We start from the raw sequence: 16856 nt of genomic DNA, 5'->3' as shown, positions 1-16856 counted from the left end.
AGTGCTATGTAACAATGACACTGACTAACATTTTCTAATTAAGCCATGAACTTATCAAACAGGATTTGAAGTAGTATTTTCACCTAGCATGGTATTAAAGATTATCCAAGAGTGCATTCAATTAGACTAGATAAGTCAACTATCCAAGTTAATAGAGGATTGTAAACTCAGTACAATTCACAATCGTGCTGATGTTGTGGCTGAGACTTAGAATGGAAAAGCTACAGAAGAAGTAAATTTACTTGGCTTGTCAATGGTGTATGAAGATGTGAGTTTCTCTGGTTCATCAATGGCTAGGTATTCTGCAAGGAGGATGGACAGTGCAGCACACGTGCTAGGTGAGGAGAGTACAGATGAGTTATTTGGCAGGTAAAGTTGTTAGGAATGTGGGTGAGAGCGGCATAATCGTCAATTTTGAGCAGGATTTAGACTGGGAAAGAATGGGCTGAACATTGTAGGGCCTTCAGTACTAGGTGGACCCAAAGAGAACAGTATTGTGATGCTGAAATTCAAGATTGGGGAATGCTTTTTTCGAGCAGAACAGAGTAAGCTGGCAATTGAGGGAGAGGAGAAATTTTGGTCCTAAAGCCTTTACATTTTTTTAACTTTTGGGAAAAAAATCAGAATTTCTTAGATTGGATTAAGAAAGCTTGGAGCCTTGGAGAATGGAAGTTTATGGGGTCCCTATGTTTAGGTTGTATTAAGCCAAACGCTGTGAAGCAGGTATTGAGGAGTAAAAATATATAAATATATGGGAATTTGGATAAACAAGTGGAGTATGCTAAAATGAAATTATATGTTGTGCAGAAGGGTATGTTGCAGTCTCCTGGGAATAGGATCCTCAAAAGGTAAAACAATTAGCCGTGGGGTACTATCAGAATCTGTTAGGCACCTCTAAGGGGCATCTGCCTCAAGAAATGTGGGGAGATTTTCAACAGGTTCTAGACTTAAATATTGCAGCAGATCATATAGAAACATTACAGAGGCCAGTTTCAAGTTTGGATATCCACCAGATTATGTGTCTTCAAAAAAGGTTGGCCTGTAATCCAATCAGATGTAGTCCATCCTATCCAATCATAATTCAATTCAGGTAGGCTACTTGGAGATGTGAATGCAACATTACTACTCTTGTCCCTAAAGTAAAGAATCCTTCAAGCATAGGGGATCATAGACCGATTTTTTGTTGCAATTTTCATTTACAAGTGCATCACAAAGATCTTGGCTAATAAATTTAAAGCATCGTCGAATGATATTATTAGCCCCAACCAAACTGCCTTTGTTCCTGGAAAGTGTGCTATTAGTTCATGAAAAAGTCCAAGGCAGGTGTACCATCAAGGTGGAAATTAGGAAAGCTTATGATTCAGTGGAATGGTGGTTTACTATTCAGTGCCTTCAGGTCATGGGTTTTCCCACAAAATATGTCAATTGGGTGAGGGAGAGTGCATTTCCACTCCTAAGTACTTTGTGGATGTAAATTGAGAACTAGCTGGTTACTTTCGAGAAGCTACAGAGTTGAGACAAAGGAATCCATTGTCCCCTTATTTGTTTGTGCTAGCAATGGAGTTCCTAGCTCAGATGCTAGAGAAGAGATTTCTTGGTTGCAAGGACTTCAAATTCCATCTCAGACATAAGAATATGAAGCTTATTAATCTTTGTTTTGTAAATGACTGAATAAATTTCAGAAAAGCTGATCTACTCCCAATCCAGTTAGTGAAAAATTTTTAGAAGAGTTTAAAGTGATTTCTGGCTTGGTGATTAATGCTTTAAACATAAAGTATATTGTGCAGGTGTACCTACTGATCTAAAGAACCAGATTTTGGATGCTTTGTCAATCTAAGGAAGGTAGGCTCCTAGTTAGATATCTAAGTATGGCTCTAGTCCCTGGTAAACTGAGCTATCATGATTGCAGGCCCCTAATTGAGAAAATAACAAGATTTTGGAAGAAAAATTGCCTGGACATTTTAATACTTATCCTTTGCAGGCAGAGTGCAGTTATTACAATCAGTCTTGTATAGTGTGTCTTTGGGAGGTGACAGAGTGAGTGTGGATTTTTACTAGGTAATTTAACAAATCAAATGATTTATGAAGAACGAAGCTACACTTCGCACAATTATAAAACAGAGGCAAATGACAAGGCTGCACTTGTCACATTTTTCATTATTCTAAACAAAATAACATTTTTAATAGATCACAATCTTAAGTGCGACCAAAGCAATATTAAAGAAGATAGCCATTTCATCAAACAGGTTGATCCAAACCATGATACTGATCACCATAGCAATTGAGTATTTGATCTTCTAAAGGGGAAAAGAGGGGAGGGGAGGGGAGGGGGGGTGGGACTCCATATTTATTAAAAAAAATATGACCTTATTATATTTTGTAACGACTGCTCTATGCCTAAGTTATAACAATGACATTAAAAGTTGAACTTGTATTGGTTGTGTATAAGCTAGAAAATGAACAAACAATAACTGAATAACACAATATAGAGATTTTTAAACTCCAAAAGTGAAAACCCCCAAATATTAATAAATAAATAAATAAAAGAAAAAGAAGACTTCCTAAAGAACATAGGAGGGTAAGAATGAAGATACTTGAGAATAAGATGTTGAAAACGTTGCTTCTCTAAATTTCCACCCATTATATTCAAATACTGTTAATGAACCCCACTAAAGAATGGAAGACTATCAGCATTTGCACATCAGAGGAAAAAAGAAGAGTGTAGCTCAAATAGAGGAAAATTTTATTCGAATATGACCAAAAGTGAATTACAATATAGAGGTAGAATGAAATTCAAAATTTTTACAAATGCATCACTCAAAAACCACCCCTTAAAGCTTGGTTACTTAGGTATGAGCAAATGAAAGTTTGTGGTATAATCATATACAATACCTGGAGTTCCAATAAATGCCAATTGGTTCCTTAACCTCTCCTCATCTCTCAAAGACTATGAATAATGGCACAAGAAAAAATAAAGGCTCAAAAGATACAACATTAGAAAAAAGCATTAATTTCATAAATTTCACTTATGACTCAAAGTCAGATCAAACTAACACTAAATCCAAAATTAGAATTGCCATGGATAATGATAAGTCTGTGCCTACTAATGTCCAGAGTAGTGACCTACAAGATGACATGGCATAAGAAGCCATTACATGAAGAAGTTCAAGTAAATACAAACAATTAGGAAGAAAACAAAAGGGAGGAAGAAAGGGTAGCATCTTATAGCATGTGTGCTGGATTATGATATAGTCTAAATCATTACAAAAGGAGCTAACATGAAAGGCTCTTAAACTTGTCTCAATTACAGACCTTGAACAACACAGGAAAAATTATAGCATTTTTGAAAAAATGTGATATCTGTTTTGATTTGAAGTGAAGGTTTAAAGGCCGGGTGAGAAAAACAAGTGACAAAAATGTGTGCAAATAGCATTCTTGTGCTAACAACAATAGTATAAAATTTTGAAAGTGGGTCAAAATAGCATAAAATTTCAACTATTAGATGTGCCAAACAACTGTAGTATCATTTTCGAAAGTGCTTAATAATAACAAAAATATATATACCCATTTCATTCAATTTTAAAATTTTACCTAATATTAAGCCAATCAATACTAATAAGCTCAAGAACTTCATCTTTGATATCCAACAAACCATTTAAAACAAAAAGGAACATACCTCTAAATCTAATCAAGCTCACACTTTCAAAATGAATCTCCATTTTCAGGCCTTCTTTGTTAGTCTTGAGTCTTGACAAGCTTGAGTTGAGCCTCCATTCTTAAGCTCTCTATTATTCACGACCTCAAGCCGAGTCTCCATGTTTGGGCTGTCAATATTATTTACAAATCCCTTGATTGATTTCATACCATTATGTTTACTCTGCCATTCTGTATTTCTTGCAGGTTCTGCCCCCATAAGATTGATTTCAACACCATGGGTATTCCACAAGGCTATGGCCAAGGAAGCCATTAGATCCTACTAACAACAAAATCTTTGGAAGTGTGTGGGCAAAAGATGACCAATGAAAATGTTAGGGTGGATTTTCTGAATGAAGCTGGGAACTCGTTTGAGCGGAATGCAGAAGCCTATGTGCTAAAGAAGAACTCCTAAGTAACAAGAACCTAACCTAAGTTTAAATTTGAGGGCAGAAAATGGTACCTTGAAAGTGGTATCTGGCAAGTTTGAAAAGGTTTGCTACCAATTATAACTGTCAATGAAGGACTTTTGAAAAATGAATATTAATCATTTAACCATAACAAGAGGGATATAGAGAAGCTGAAGAGATGCCAAGTACTGTGTCTCATGGTGGTAAAATAATGTTGGCTATGTTTATTGCACAATTATCAGGAGACTGAAACAAATTACATAAGAATCGGGTAGTGGAAAAAGAGGACATAGTTGGATGATCATAATATGTCCACAAAGCGTTGTTTAAAAATAATAATAATAACACAATTGGACAATAGTAGAATGCATAAAAATTTATTCAGGGAAAAGAAACAAAAGCATGCTTTTTTTAGCAAAAGCATAAAAACAGAAAAGAGAGGAAAAACAAGTATACATAACAGATAAGAAATAGCTGCAGTTTGCCTTTTAGTTCCAATATATGTTCATCATCCCTGAACTCAATGTTTCACACTTAGTGCCTTCCATTGCTAAAAAAATAGTACCATAAAACATTAAAAACTAAAAAAATCATATTATCTACAAGTTTCTAACATATGTGGACAAGGCAGGGTACAACCAAACGCAAACAACCATGAGTTGATTCAATGTATTGATGTCCCATCTAAACCATGATGACATGAATGAGAATTAAAAAGAATAATTGCACTATCATTTAACAAACTTCATGCACCAAAAATTATTTAAAAAGTCTAGTAAAGAAAAGAAAAATTTAAAGCCACATTTTTCCTTTCTATACACAGTCATAGTGCCTATTGAAATTACATTGGGCACGTTGATAGATAAACCCTTCGCAAAGATAACCATATTTGTCACATTTAGGGTGGTCTTTAGCTTCCTCAATGAAAATAAGGGGGTGTGAGTGATAGTCAAATGTTTAAGCACCTCTAAACTTGTAATTTGGGTATTCCCCGAGAATACATTTGGAATGAGCAGGATAACTACAATCTTCACAGTAGTAGAACCACTGTTTTGAGTCTCGTTCTTCTTCACAGATATCACAATAATATTCACCAGAGTCATCTTCAGGTCTATAACATAAAGTGAAGGGATGCTCATGTTGGTTGTACCTTGCTGAATGTGGTAGTGTAGCGCATTTATAGTCTAGTGCAAATTCACAAGTGCTACAACGGAATACTTGCTCGCTTTCATTACTACAGCAACTGCATTTCTGTTCGTGTGTGGTGTAGGAGAGGATAAGTGGATGCTCATGACCTTTGTGGGTGAGGACGTCTGAGATCAAACTACATTGAACATCTAGATCAAAATTACATTCCTCACACCTATAGGTGAAGCCATTGCAACGCTGAGAACAGGCATCACACTTAAAATAACTACTTGGTTTCATTGGGAGGAGGAGGAGGATGAGGGGTGTTGATGAAGTGGATGTCGTTTTTTTGGGGGTAATTTAGCACAAGATTCATGAAGAAAGAATCTACACTCTACACAACTATAATACGGAGGGAGAATGGCTCTTACGCACCCATCACATATTTGGTTAATTGGAACCTCATTCGTGAGCTTTAAGTCATGCTCGTGACTGAAGTGTTTAATTTCTTCGACTATTTGAGTTCCGTCCTCCTTCATATTGGATTTTTTGACTTCGTAAGTTGCTGAGTCAGCCGATTCATTCAGCTCTGGAACTTCATCCACATCTTTAAATTCCTTCAAATTTATGTTCTCCTTGTTTCTGCTGTCGATAGCACAATTGAGGTGGGCAACGAAATCACATCTGGAGCAATAGTAAAGCCCATAGCGTGTGTCCACCTTTCGAACACAGAGTTGGCAAAATCGGGTGTCAGGTTGATGGAATTCAAGAGAAGAATGGGTGAGATGGAGGAGGTGCTTGTGACGCACAACTTTGACCATGCGTGGGAAAGAAGCACATCTTCCATGAACCCAGAAACTGCATAGATTACACAGGTAGGGCATACCTTTCCCTTCTTTGCCGCAAATGTCGCAAGTGAATGTGAACGACTTAAAAATGGGGGTCAATGGGTGGTCGTGGAATTCAGCCTCCATGGTGGTGAGCGGTAAAGAAGCGCATGTGAAGTCAAGGTTGAAGTCGCAGCGGAAACAGCGATAAGTGTATTGGTTGCGAGATTCATTGCAGAGTAGGCAATTGCTAAATTGAATGTCTTTGCCATAATCTATCTGATAGGGAGAGAGAATAAGAGGATGGATTGGGTGCAAGGGATGGTCCAACCCAAGGGGTAGTTCCGCACATGATTTATGATGCCAGTAGGTAGGGCATCCTAATTCTTGACAAAAGTAGCCAGGACCATAAATTGATTCTTGACACCCACAACAAGTGTATCCAAATATGAAGTCTGGAAAGAAGACCAAGGGATGCTTTGAATCGCAAAAATGTAGAAGCCGCTGCTGCTGCTGCTCCATCTTCTTCTTTCTATCATATGCAAAGTAACAGTGACAATCACAGACAACATCAAATTTGTTTAGACAGAGAAATTTAAAATAAAATAAAATAAAGAATAGAGAGAAAGAGAGAGTGCATGAGAGTGAGAGAGAATTGGTGGATTTTAGAGTTGAATTTTAGAATTGTAAAAAGCGAAAGTAAAAAAAGAGGGATTTGGAAGAAGGTGTGGTTTTACTTAACAAATATTTATTCATTCAAACCCAGGCCTGTTCTGTTAAGTAACGGAGGCCGTTGGAGTTAATGAATATTAGATGTGCATGTTTTAGCTTTAAAGGGCTTGCTTGGGTTGGGTGTGGCCTGTGGGAATTTTCAATTTTTTAATGTAAAACTATGGAAGGCGTAAAATCTTCTATTGTATGGAATGGAATTTTTTTTAAATTTATTTTCATTAATAATGAATGTAATTTTTTTAGTGAAAGGGAATGCACCAAAATAGTTATGAATATATGTTTTGATACCATTCTTGTGAATATATGTTTTTAATTTATCTTCCATTCTTGTGATTAGAAAAATACAATTTGTTTTTACTTTTTTTTTTCTTTTGTTTATGTCAATCGTTATCATTTATTTAAAATCATTTAACACAAGTCTAAGTTTGCCTTGATTCAATATATAAATAAAGAGTGCAACTAAGTTTGCCTTTATATTGATATGATCAATTCTTTATGCAAGTTTTTCCTTACCCCAATTTAGCCAGTACAACTCAAAAGTCAAAACAACAAAGCTAATCCAACAAAACCTCTAAAAGAAGTTCACTAGTACCTGTGGTTTGGGGATTCAAAATGAAAGAGCAAAGTCTTTTAGAGTTTCACATAAACACAAGCAAGCTTGGTTTAATGTTAATCCATTTTTACAATGAGAAATGCAATAGAAAAATTCTTTTATTAATAAAAACATTTTTTTTAATGTTGAGTCTATCACTTCCTCTCCCTCTTTTTCTTTTTTTTTTTAATTTGGGTTGAAATTCTCTCTTCCCCACATGTGACAAATAAGAAGAAAAAAAAAGATTTGATAATGTTGGAAAATGAATTTAAACTATCTTACAATTAATATGGGATAAAATGAACATTTGATAAGGCATGTGCAAGTTTGACTTTTGGGTAACTATTACTGATTTTTTTTTTCTTTTTTTGGATATTTAACTTCTATAGAAGTTATATTCCTCAATTCCATTTTTCCATAATAATGGTTTGTAATCCCATTATTGAACTAAATTTCTTTCCTCCAACTATCATGCTTATTAAATATTTAGGTGATCTATTATTCTTTCTAAATATCAAGGTGATTAGACATTAAAATTATACCATTTATCCAAATTGCATTAAATGTAACATAAACCAAACCATCTAGATGTTACAAAACCATCTAGCAATAATATATCTCACAAAAATATAGTGGCAAGTGTAATAAAATCTTACTACATTTAACATTTATATGACAAATTTAAAGCAAAGTAACTTGTTGTTTATAAATACCAATAAAAAAACACACATGCATATGAACAAATTTACAAAGTCAACTATCAATACTTACAGCAATAAAAATCCAATTTTGGCTTCAAAGCACACTTAGGGAAGCTTCCAAATTATCCTTAGTTTCAATTTTTTTTAAAAGCTAACTTCATATGAAACCCCTCTATAACATTCACTATATATAGAATTATCATGCCATTGTGCCTAAGAAGGTATACCTTGTCCAACTTAGAGGATTTTCATGTTATTGTGTCAAAGGATAAATTCTTGCTCCAAAACAAAGAAAACAAAAGAAAGAAAGAGAGAGAGAAAGAAAGAATAGAGGAAGCAAGTAGGCAAGTAAGCAAGGCATATGCTTACTTGCCAACTTAGACTTCAATACTTCATATTAACATTTCCTATTTCTTTTTCTTTTTTTTTCTTTTTTTGTTTTTCTTTTGCTTTTGTGTTTCCAAACATATCCATACTAACATTTAATTTTCTCATTCATTTATAAGATTTATTTATGCATCTCTTTCTAGATTATACACAAATGAAATTTTATCTCATGTTACATTTAAATGATAACTTTTGATATTATCAAAAAAAAAAAAAAAAAAGATAACTTTTGAGTGGAGTTTACTCAAAATTTAACTTTTGAAATTACTGTTACTAATTTGGATTATGATCCAGGGGACCATTTGGATTTGATACCAGTTCACCTCACCCATCAACATCTCTAGTAATCCAAAAATCTTGCCATACCTACAAAAATCAAATCACCCACATGGATCAAGTTATACTAGAGTAATTTAATAGTGCAACAGCTTACAATATCAAATCCAAAGCAGCACATTGTAATCCTTAGGTTTGATTAGCATCCTTAGTTAACCCTATAGACGGGCTTGGGTCTTAGGAGGATAAATCATTCAAAGTAAGGCATCGAAGAATTCACTCTGGTAGGAACATTTTAAAGCTTCAATTACTAAATAACCAAGTTTCCTAAAATTAAAAGTACCAAAGGATCCGATTGCAATATACCAAACAACAGACAATGTCAAATAACTTTTTTGAGAGAAAAGATGCTGAGATAGGTTAATGAGAATTAGAAAATACAACAGAACTCAACAAAGCCATTATCCAAAGTAACTTAGCTGGCTACATTGATCCAATATTTCCATTAAGCTCTATTTAGAGTCCATGTCCCCTTCTCCCCTGTTAAATCATTGATAATGGCAATAAAAAATAGAATACTGAATGAATGCATTCACTAAATTCAAGATGTAGCTTTGAGGAAAATATATAGAAAATTTGTTTAAGACAGTTTTTAATTATGTAAGCAAAGACCACTAAGCTAACTAGTAAGAAGTTCTTCATTTCATTACTTTTTCTCTCAATGTGGAACTCAACCCTCAACCCTCACAGATGTACTAAGAACAGTTACTGACTTTGATTTGGTTAGTCTCCACAAGAAGTCACCAAACCGACTCTGTAGACGTAATCTTTGTTTTTTGTTGAAAAGAGCTCCTAGGGTGTATTTGGGGTTGGGTTTTGCAAATGTTTTGTGCCACTATTGTAGTCACCTTTGTTAGTGAAATCTTCTCCTCAATGCCACCAGTGGACGTATGTCTAAAGCTGAACCATCCTCCATAATTGATCACACTCACAAGAGAGAGAGAGACAGAGAGAGAGAGAGAGAAGTCCATAAATATCACAATAATCATAAACTTCTGGCCTCAACCAATCCACCACCCCAACAGCAGATCATATTAAAATTCATATCAGCATGAAATTTAATGTCTGTTTCATAACATTACTTTGAAAGACAAAGTAATCCATATGACAATATCCAATTACCACCACGAATAAAAATAGGCTGTCCGTTGACCTTAAACAACTTGTTAAGCAAAAACTTATAGACTAAATATCCTAATTTATATCTATATATATTTAAAAGCTAAAGCATAGCATTTATTGTTACTACGCTCCTGTTAAGCCACAGCAGTGACCACATCACTATTTTATTTTATTTTTTTGGATTTCCATCTTCATTAATTGTTTTTTGCAAAATTAATTCTCTGTGGCCATATGTAATACACTACACGCCATCATAAATTCTAATTGTTTATTGTCTATATTGAAAGCTCATTTCAACATTGAGTGTTATTTTCTTTCCATCCTATCCTTACACACACACACACACAATACATTTTGCTACTCAATCATTAAGCCACATCATCCACTTATTTTTTATCTCTTCTTTTCTTTTTTAGACTTTTCTTCTCCCTACTCTCTAAAAAAACAAAAACAAAAATTTCTTCTTCCCCCTATTAGTCCACACCTACGGTTACACTTCCTCCAACATTTCCCTTCCATTTTTGCCTCTTTACCTCCCCCACTACTCTCTACTTCGCCGTTACACTTCCTTCATTATTTTTCATAACTTAACTCTTCTTCTTGCCATTTTATTAATACACGCCTACAGTTACACTTCCTCCAACCCTTCTCTTCTTTCTTTGCCTCTTTACCTCTCCCACTACTCTCTACTTCGCTATTACACTTCCTTCGTCATTTTCTCTTTTCTATAACTTGACTCTTCTTCTTCCCATTTTATTTGTATAAATTTCAAACCAGTTATGATTCCGGTGGCATAATGGTGGTGGTAGGCCGAACAGTCGGCAGTGGGACCCTGAAAATCTTTTCTTTCTACACTAAAGTCCTTGAAGTTTTACTGTATTCAAATTTTATTTGAAGGAAAAGAACCAAAGAAAATCATTACTGGTGTTGATGATAATAAGAAAAAAAAAAAAAAAAAAGAGCTGGGATTTTTCAATGTAATTCAAATAATGAAATCGTTGGACAAGCAAAATAAAAGAAAATTGAGAGAGAGAGAGAGAGAGAGAGAGAGAGAGAGAGAGAGAGAGAGTCAGATGAGACTTGAGACTTTGCCAAAAATAAAATGGTGGGACAGGAGATGAGAGTAGACTAAAGCAGAAAGAAAGAGAGAGATTTGGGTTGAGTTGGTAGGGTTAAAAGTGATGATATGACAAGATGAGAATCCCAGAGAAAAAGTAAAAGTAAAAGGAGAGCCTTTCCATTTTCACATTTCACATTTTATTTCTCCCATTTCAATCCAGATTTTTACCACCAAAAAAAAAAACTGAGTACTCTCTGTCTCTCTCTGTGAATTTTTATTCTTTTTTATAATTGATGGTTTTTTTTTAAATATATATTTCGGGATTTTGTGTTTTTTTTTTTTAATTTCTCATTACAAAGTTTTCTCTCTCCCTTTTATATCTTTGGTTGAATTTTGGTTTAGATTAATACTTAGTTTTTTTGGGAAATGGGAATTTGAGTTTATATCAAAACACAATCTACATGGCTATGAATTAGAATATGCCTACCAATTGTTTGAACAATAAATTATGATGAAGTCTATCTTTTATTTCTTTAGTTTCATTTTAATTTTGGTTAAGATAAATCTGTAATTTTGTGATGAGTTTTGATTACATGATATCTCCTTGAGAGAGTTGAAACTTATAAAGTTTAGTTGTATATTAGGTTAATATAACACACTACAACAAAAGTTAGAAAGGTATGGTTCACTTTAAAAAAAATATTAATCAAACACACAAAAAAATGGTAGAATGATATATTTGTAGAGATAAAAAGATAAAAAAATACTCATAGAAATCATTTTAAAAAATGACAATACTTGAAGTAAGTATTACTTTTTATATATTACACCCTATTACAATATAATATATATATATATATTCCCACGCATCGCATGTCAAAATAAAAACCTATGTAATATGTCCTAGAAGGCATATAAAGCAATACCTTCCCCCTGTGGCCCTATCAATATGGCTCTCAATTTTTCGGAAGCCAAATAGATGGCTCCAAGCATGAGACTCTTTTTTTTTTGATAAGTACATCAGACTCTCCATATCCCTTTACATCAACAGTAATATGAACATTGTACAATGATTGTTTTCCCATACCGTTTGGCCACCATAAGTCAGGCTTGTAGAAGAAGAAAAGCTACAAATGCATATCATTATAACCTACAACAGAAGTATTGAGAGCCTAAAACTAGATAAAAATGCAACATATCAGAATCCATAATAATCGGGTGGTCCAAATGCTCAGAGATGAAAAAAATTACAATGATTCAAGGCACGGATAAGTAATGAAGGCTATATCCCTTCCATTATTCGGGCACAGTATGCAATTTTTTTAACTTGGGGGACGTGGGGTTCTTTTATGCTTTCACATCTCTTCAATGGTAATGTACAATATCAACGGAGTGAATCAAGAACGAAGTTCATTGCCTAAATTTACAAAATCATGCTATGATTTTGTAAGATATTGACAAGAAAAATAAAAATGATGAAAAATCAAATTCCATTTTACTGAATCATAAGCAGAAGGAATGAGTATCAAAAACAGACACACAGACTAACATGGAAAACTGCAGAGGCCAACAATGGTTAAGCTTTAGGACATGGTTAAGCTATACAACAGGGTGAACCACTATCACTACAGTAAATTCTATACCTCAAATAGACAGAAACAAAAGCAATCCTTTAGTTGACAAAAGAAAAACAGGAACTAGAGTAAAAAAGGGAGGGTGTCCCAAGTGTTAAGTATGAGGAGGAATTCATTAACACCAAAAGAGCCAGGGTTATTGATAAGAGATTGAATTCAATAAGAATGTGGTGTAAAAGGTTAGTTTTACACCCTCCAATGACAGTGTGCCACATCAGACTTTTGCAAATAAAAGGTGAAGTACTACCACACTCAATCAATACCTCAGCATTATCAAGAACTAAAAAAAATCTGATTAATAAGAAACCTAAAACCCAGCCATGCAAAACCCAGAACCATTTAAAATAAAGAAGTCGGTGGAGATTCTGCCAGTGACAGAGAGAAGCCAAAGAAGACATGGTGACTCCAGCCCCCACTACTATCAACACTATGGTTGTTCAAAACTTCAGCTAACACAGATGTTCTCTTAATTTGAGTTCATATTTTCCACTTTGTCAACACCTTTTATGGGTATAAAATTGCTGGGATCCAAAGAAAAGGAGTTTAGCTATGGTTACAGCAATAAATATTTAGTAGTTTCCTTCACAGAATGTCTTTAGGTTCATATGAAATATCTTCAACTTCAAGGTTGATGCAGAGGGATTTTGAGTTTTGACACCGATGTCTTTTACAGTCACTGGTGGCTTCACCAGATGCTTCTCGGCACAACATCTCCAGCGGCAACTTCTTGGCTCACCTGCGTGTACTAGAAGAAGTTTGGGGTTTTTAATTTTCTGTGTCATAGTGTTTAAAGGGAGAATGATTCTGTGTGCTTGGACCTAATCTTTTATTCATAAATATCTTATGTGACATATTGGCATTGGAGGGTGTAAACGTGGGCTTTTACACCACATCCTTATTTTAATCTCTATTAATAAACAGACTTCCATGATAAGTATTGCAGGTTGCATAAGATGTAAGTCGACAAGTCTTCTTCATCTCAATTGGGAATAAGGATGTAGACAGCTCACATAGCCTAGTTCCTAAACGTTAACTCCAAGCCTGTCTAATCTTGTTTTTTGATTTTCCATGTGGGGCAATCCAATAGGGCATAGACTTAAAATTGTGCTAAAGATACTACGAATAAAACAAGTTTGCTCATAATGGTTGATAACTACTTAGTAAAACTAGACTATCTTAAATTTTGAATGGCTTAAGAAAGAGGCAAGCTGAAAGAAGACAATTCTTCAAAAATTCACATAATAATGAATGCTATCACTGACCTCGGGAAATTTATATTGCAATGCAGCAGGGATTGACAAGTGTTGACTCTGAAGATGCTCTACTAAACAAATGTTTCCCGCCATCTCCCGTTGTTACTTGGATATTCAAAGAACACTCAGCAACCCAGGCACTTCTATTTTCTAACTATGTTGTAGCATGCATATATACCCTCTTGTAATCGTAAAAAATTGATGAAACCAAGTGGGGATCAATTATTCTCACTGGCTGCATCAAATAATAAAGCATCCAATCTGAATTATCTGATTACAATAAGGAAAGAACAATTCTCCCAACAGAACAAAAGCACCATTAAATATTGAAATTCTAATTCAGAAAAAAATGGCATGACCACGAATAAAAGTTAATAAGGAACGGCAGAAGAAATCTACACTACATGTTTCATAACCATGCATATTTACAGCTTATGAGGATACTACTAATGTTTACACAAGTGCTTTCATTTTAGGAGTTACAAATATCATTAACATGATAGTTTATCACAAATCTATTGTCATGGAAGGAAGTTCTGCAATACAGCTCACCCCAGTTATTGATACAGACACCTCAACCCATATGCCAGTGTTCCTTTCCCTGTAATCGTACAAATGTCAAGTACTTAGAAACAAAATTATTTTTCTTTGATATATTCTATAAATATATGGTTCATTCAACTGACAAGAGAACATATGGATAGGTTACAATAGCCAACAATACTGCCTAGTCCTATTTCCAGCTCTAATCTTTGTTATTTGTGAGAAAGAGCTCTTTGGGTGAATTTGGGGTTGGGTTTTGTGATTGTTTTGGGTCACTATTGCAGCACCTTTGTTAGTGAAATTTTCTCCTCAATGCCACCCATGGACATATGTCTAAAGCTGAACCATGTAAGGTCTCTATGTTCCCTGTGCTGTTGCTTGTTCTACTTTTCATGAACACTCCATAAAATTGATTACACTCACATCACACACACACAGAGAGAGAGGGGGGAGAGAGAGAGAGAGAGAGAGAGATCACCAGAAGTCCATAAATATCACAACAATGATAGAATTTTGGCCTCTCAGCCAATCCACCACCCCAGCGGCGGATCATATTCAAATTCATATTAGCATGAAACTTGATGTCTGTTTTATAACATTCCTTTGAAAGACATAGTAACCCATCTGACAATATCCAATTACCACCACAGATATAAATAGGCTGTATGTTGACCTTGAACAAACTGTAAAAAAAAAATTTATAGACTACAATATCAATTCTAGAAGGCATATAAAGCAATACTTTCTACCTGTGGCACCATCAATACGGCTCTCAATTATTTGGAAGCCAAATAGATGGCTCCAAGCATCACATTCTCCATATCCCCTTACATCAACAGCAACATGAACTTTGTACAAGGATTACCCATACCATTCAGCCACCACAAGTCAGGTTTGTCAAAGAAACGCTGCAAATTCATACCATATCACCTACAACAGAAGTATTGAGAGCCAAAATGAGAAATAAAAAACTGTCCTGAACTTTTTTTTTCTTGGTATTCACTCATGCACCCAAGGGGATTTGAATCCCCAACCTCACTCACCAGTCACCACCCATAATTGTATGGGTGTTGGAGATGCCATTCGGCCCAAATGGCATTGGCAATTTCCAGAAAAATAAAAAAATTTCAGACCATCTTTTGGTTAAAATCTGACCCAAAAACAGTGACCAACTACCCAAGTACTAACAAATTACAAGAAAATAGGTTGACAGGAAAAGACACAGGAAAATCTTAAAATTTCTTAAAATTGGCATGAAAATCACTTCAAGAAGTATAAAATCTCAAAGATCATATTTCATGTCAATGAATAGCATACCAGCTTACTTTATAAAATCTGAAGCTCATATTTCTTAAACTGAAGCTCATTCAATTTCTAAATATCATCTGATTTTTTCTAATCGTACAGCAACATGCAAGCCTTCACATTTCAAAAATTAAAAAGACTAAAATAAGTTTAACAAATTAAACCCATAATTTACTTACTCGAATACACACATTGGAGACCTAAATCGCACCCATACACAAAATGCTCTAAAGAGAGAGAGAGAGAGTTCTGAGTGTGTGGGTCTGGGGGAATGTGCAGATTAGCAGTGTGGATGGCATGAATATAGTAAGTTAGGCATTGTTTAAAACTATAAAGAAAAATAACAACTCGAGTTTTTGAAACTCGAGATTCACATAATAAATCGAGTCTCAAAAACTCGCTTTATGCTCGCTTTGGGCTTGTTGAGGTGGACAAATGCCACCTGGATCTCGAGTTTCTAAAACTCGTTTTAAGTCGGATTAAAATCGAGTTTATAAAACTCGAGTTTAGCTATATCTTATTTTTAAATTATGTTTGTTATACGCATGGAACTCGAGTCTCTAAGACTCAAGTTTTATGATAGTAACTCGAGTCTTATAGACTCGATTTCCTCTGGGCATGTTTATTTAAAAACTCAGCCCGTGGCATTAACTCTCACAGGAACTCACCCTCAGTAACAACACACAGAGAAAGCCTAAAACAGAGCTCTCAGCCTCACTAACTCTCACTCACTCACCCTCACTAACTCTCACTCACCCATAACTCTCTCACACCATAACTCTCTCACACCACTCACTCTCACAAAACCACATTGTCCACTCTCACTGCTCTTCCCTCTCAGCAAATTCATATCTAAGGTAAGGGTTTGCATAATTTGATTGTCATTGTAGTTGGGTATGTTGTCTATGGGTGTGGGTTAAAGAGTTTTACCATTTATTTTGTAGATAGTTAACATAACTTAGTTAATTTATCAATATTGTGAATTATAGAACTTTGTTTTGTTAGTGTTAATTTTTTGAGTATTTATTTGTATAGTTTTTGTTATCAAAATTTTATTCATCATTTTATTTTTATCATGATCTTACAAATTTCTTTGACTTTATTTATCATTGGTTTGGGTATGAAATGGGTAG

General features: G+C 34.6%; 1 protein-coding gene across 3 annotated transcripts; it reads right to left on the bottom strand.

Moving 5' to 3' along the window:
- Positions 1-4813: 4813 nt before the first annotated feature.
- On the bottom strand, positions 4814-15977 carry LOC142624384 (uncharacterized). 3 transcript variants are annotated; one of them, XM_075797949.1, is made up of 5 exons: positions 15903-15977; positions 15168-15348; positions 14428-14476; positions 13885-14110; positions 4814-6590 (listed from the first exon to the last, which is right to left on the bottom strand). In XM_075797949.1, the coding sequence occupies exon 5, from the start codon at positions 6578-6580 to the stop codon at positions 5528-5530; it is 1053 nt and encodes a 350-aa protein (XP_075654064.1). In that variant the 5' UTR covers positions 6581-6590; positions 13885-14110; positions 14428-14476; positions 15168-15348; positions 15903-15977; the 3' UTR covers positions 4814-5527. The 3 variants fall into 3 exon arrangements, 2 of the variants coding, with proteins under 2 accessions (XP_075654064.1, XP_075654065.1); XR_012842322.1 differs by lacking the exons at positions 4814-6590; positions 13885-14110; positions 14428-14476 and adding an exon at positions 8570-8836; XM_075797950.1 differs by lacking the exons at positions 13885-14110; positions 14428-14476; positions 15168-15348; positions 15903-15977 and adding an exon at positions 8154-8463.
- Between the last annotated feature and the right edge of the window lie 879 nt (positions 15978-16856).

Source organism: Castanea sativa, chromosome 2 (genome assembly GCF_040712315.1).
Source record: "Castanea sativa cultivar Marrone di Chiusa Pesio chromosome 2, ASM4071231v1".
Classification (NCBI taxonomy): Eukaryota; Viridiplantae; Streptophyta; class Magnoliopsida; order Fagales; family Fagaceae; genus Castanea; species Castanea sativa.
Note: the sequence above shows the minus strand (reverse complement) of the source record. Positions and strands in the feature narration are given on the sequence as shown.

Bases quoted from the DNA above. Each gene is read 5' to 3' on its own strand.
- LOC142624384 (XM_075797949.1), bottom strand. From the start codon at position 6,580: ATGGAGCAGCAGCAGCAGCGGCTTCTACATTTTTGCGATTCAAAGCAT.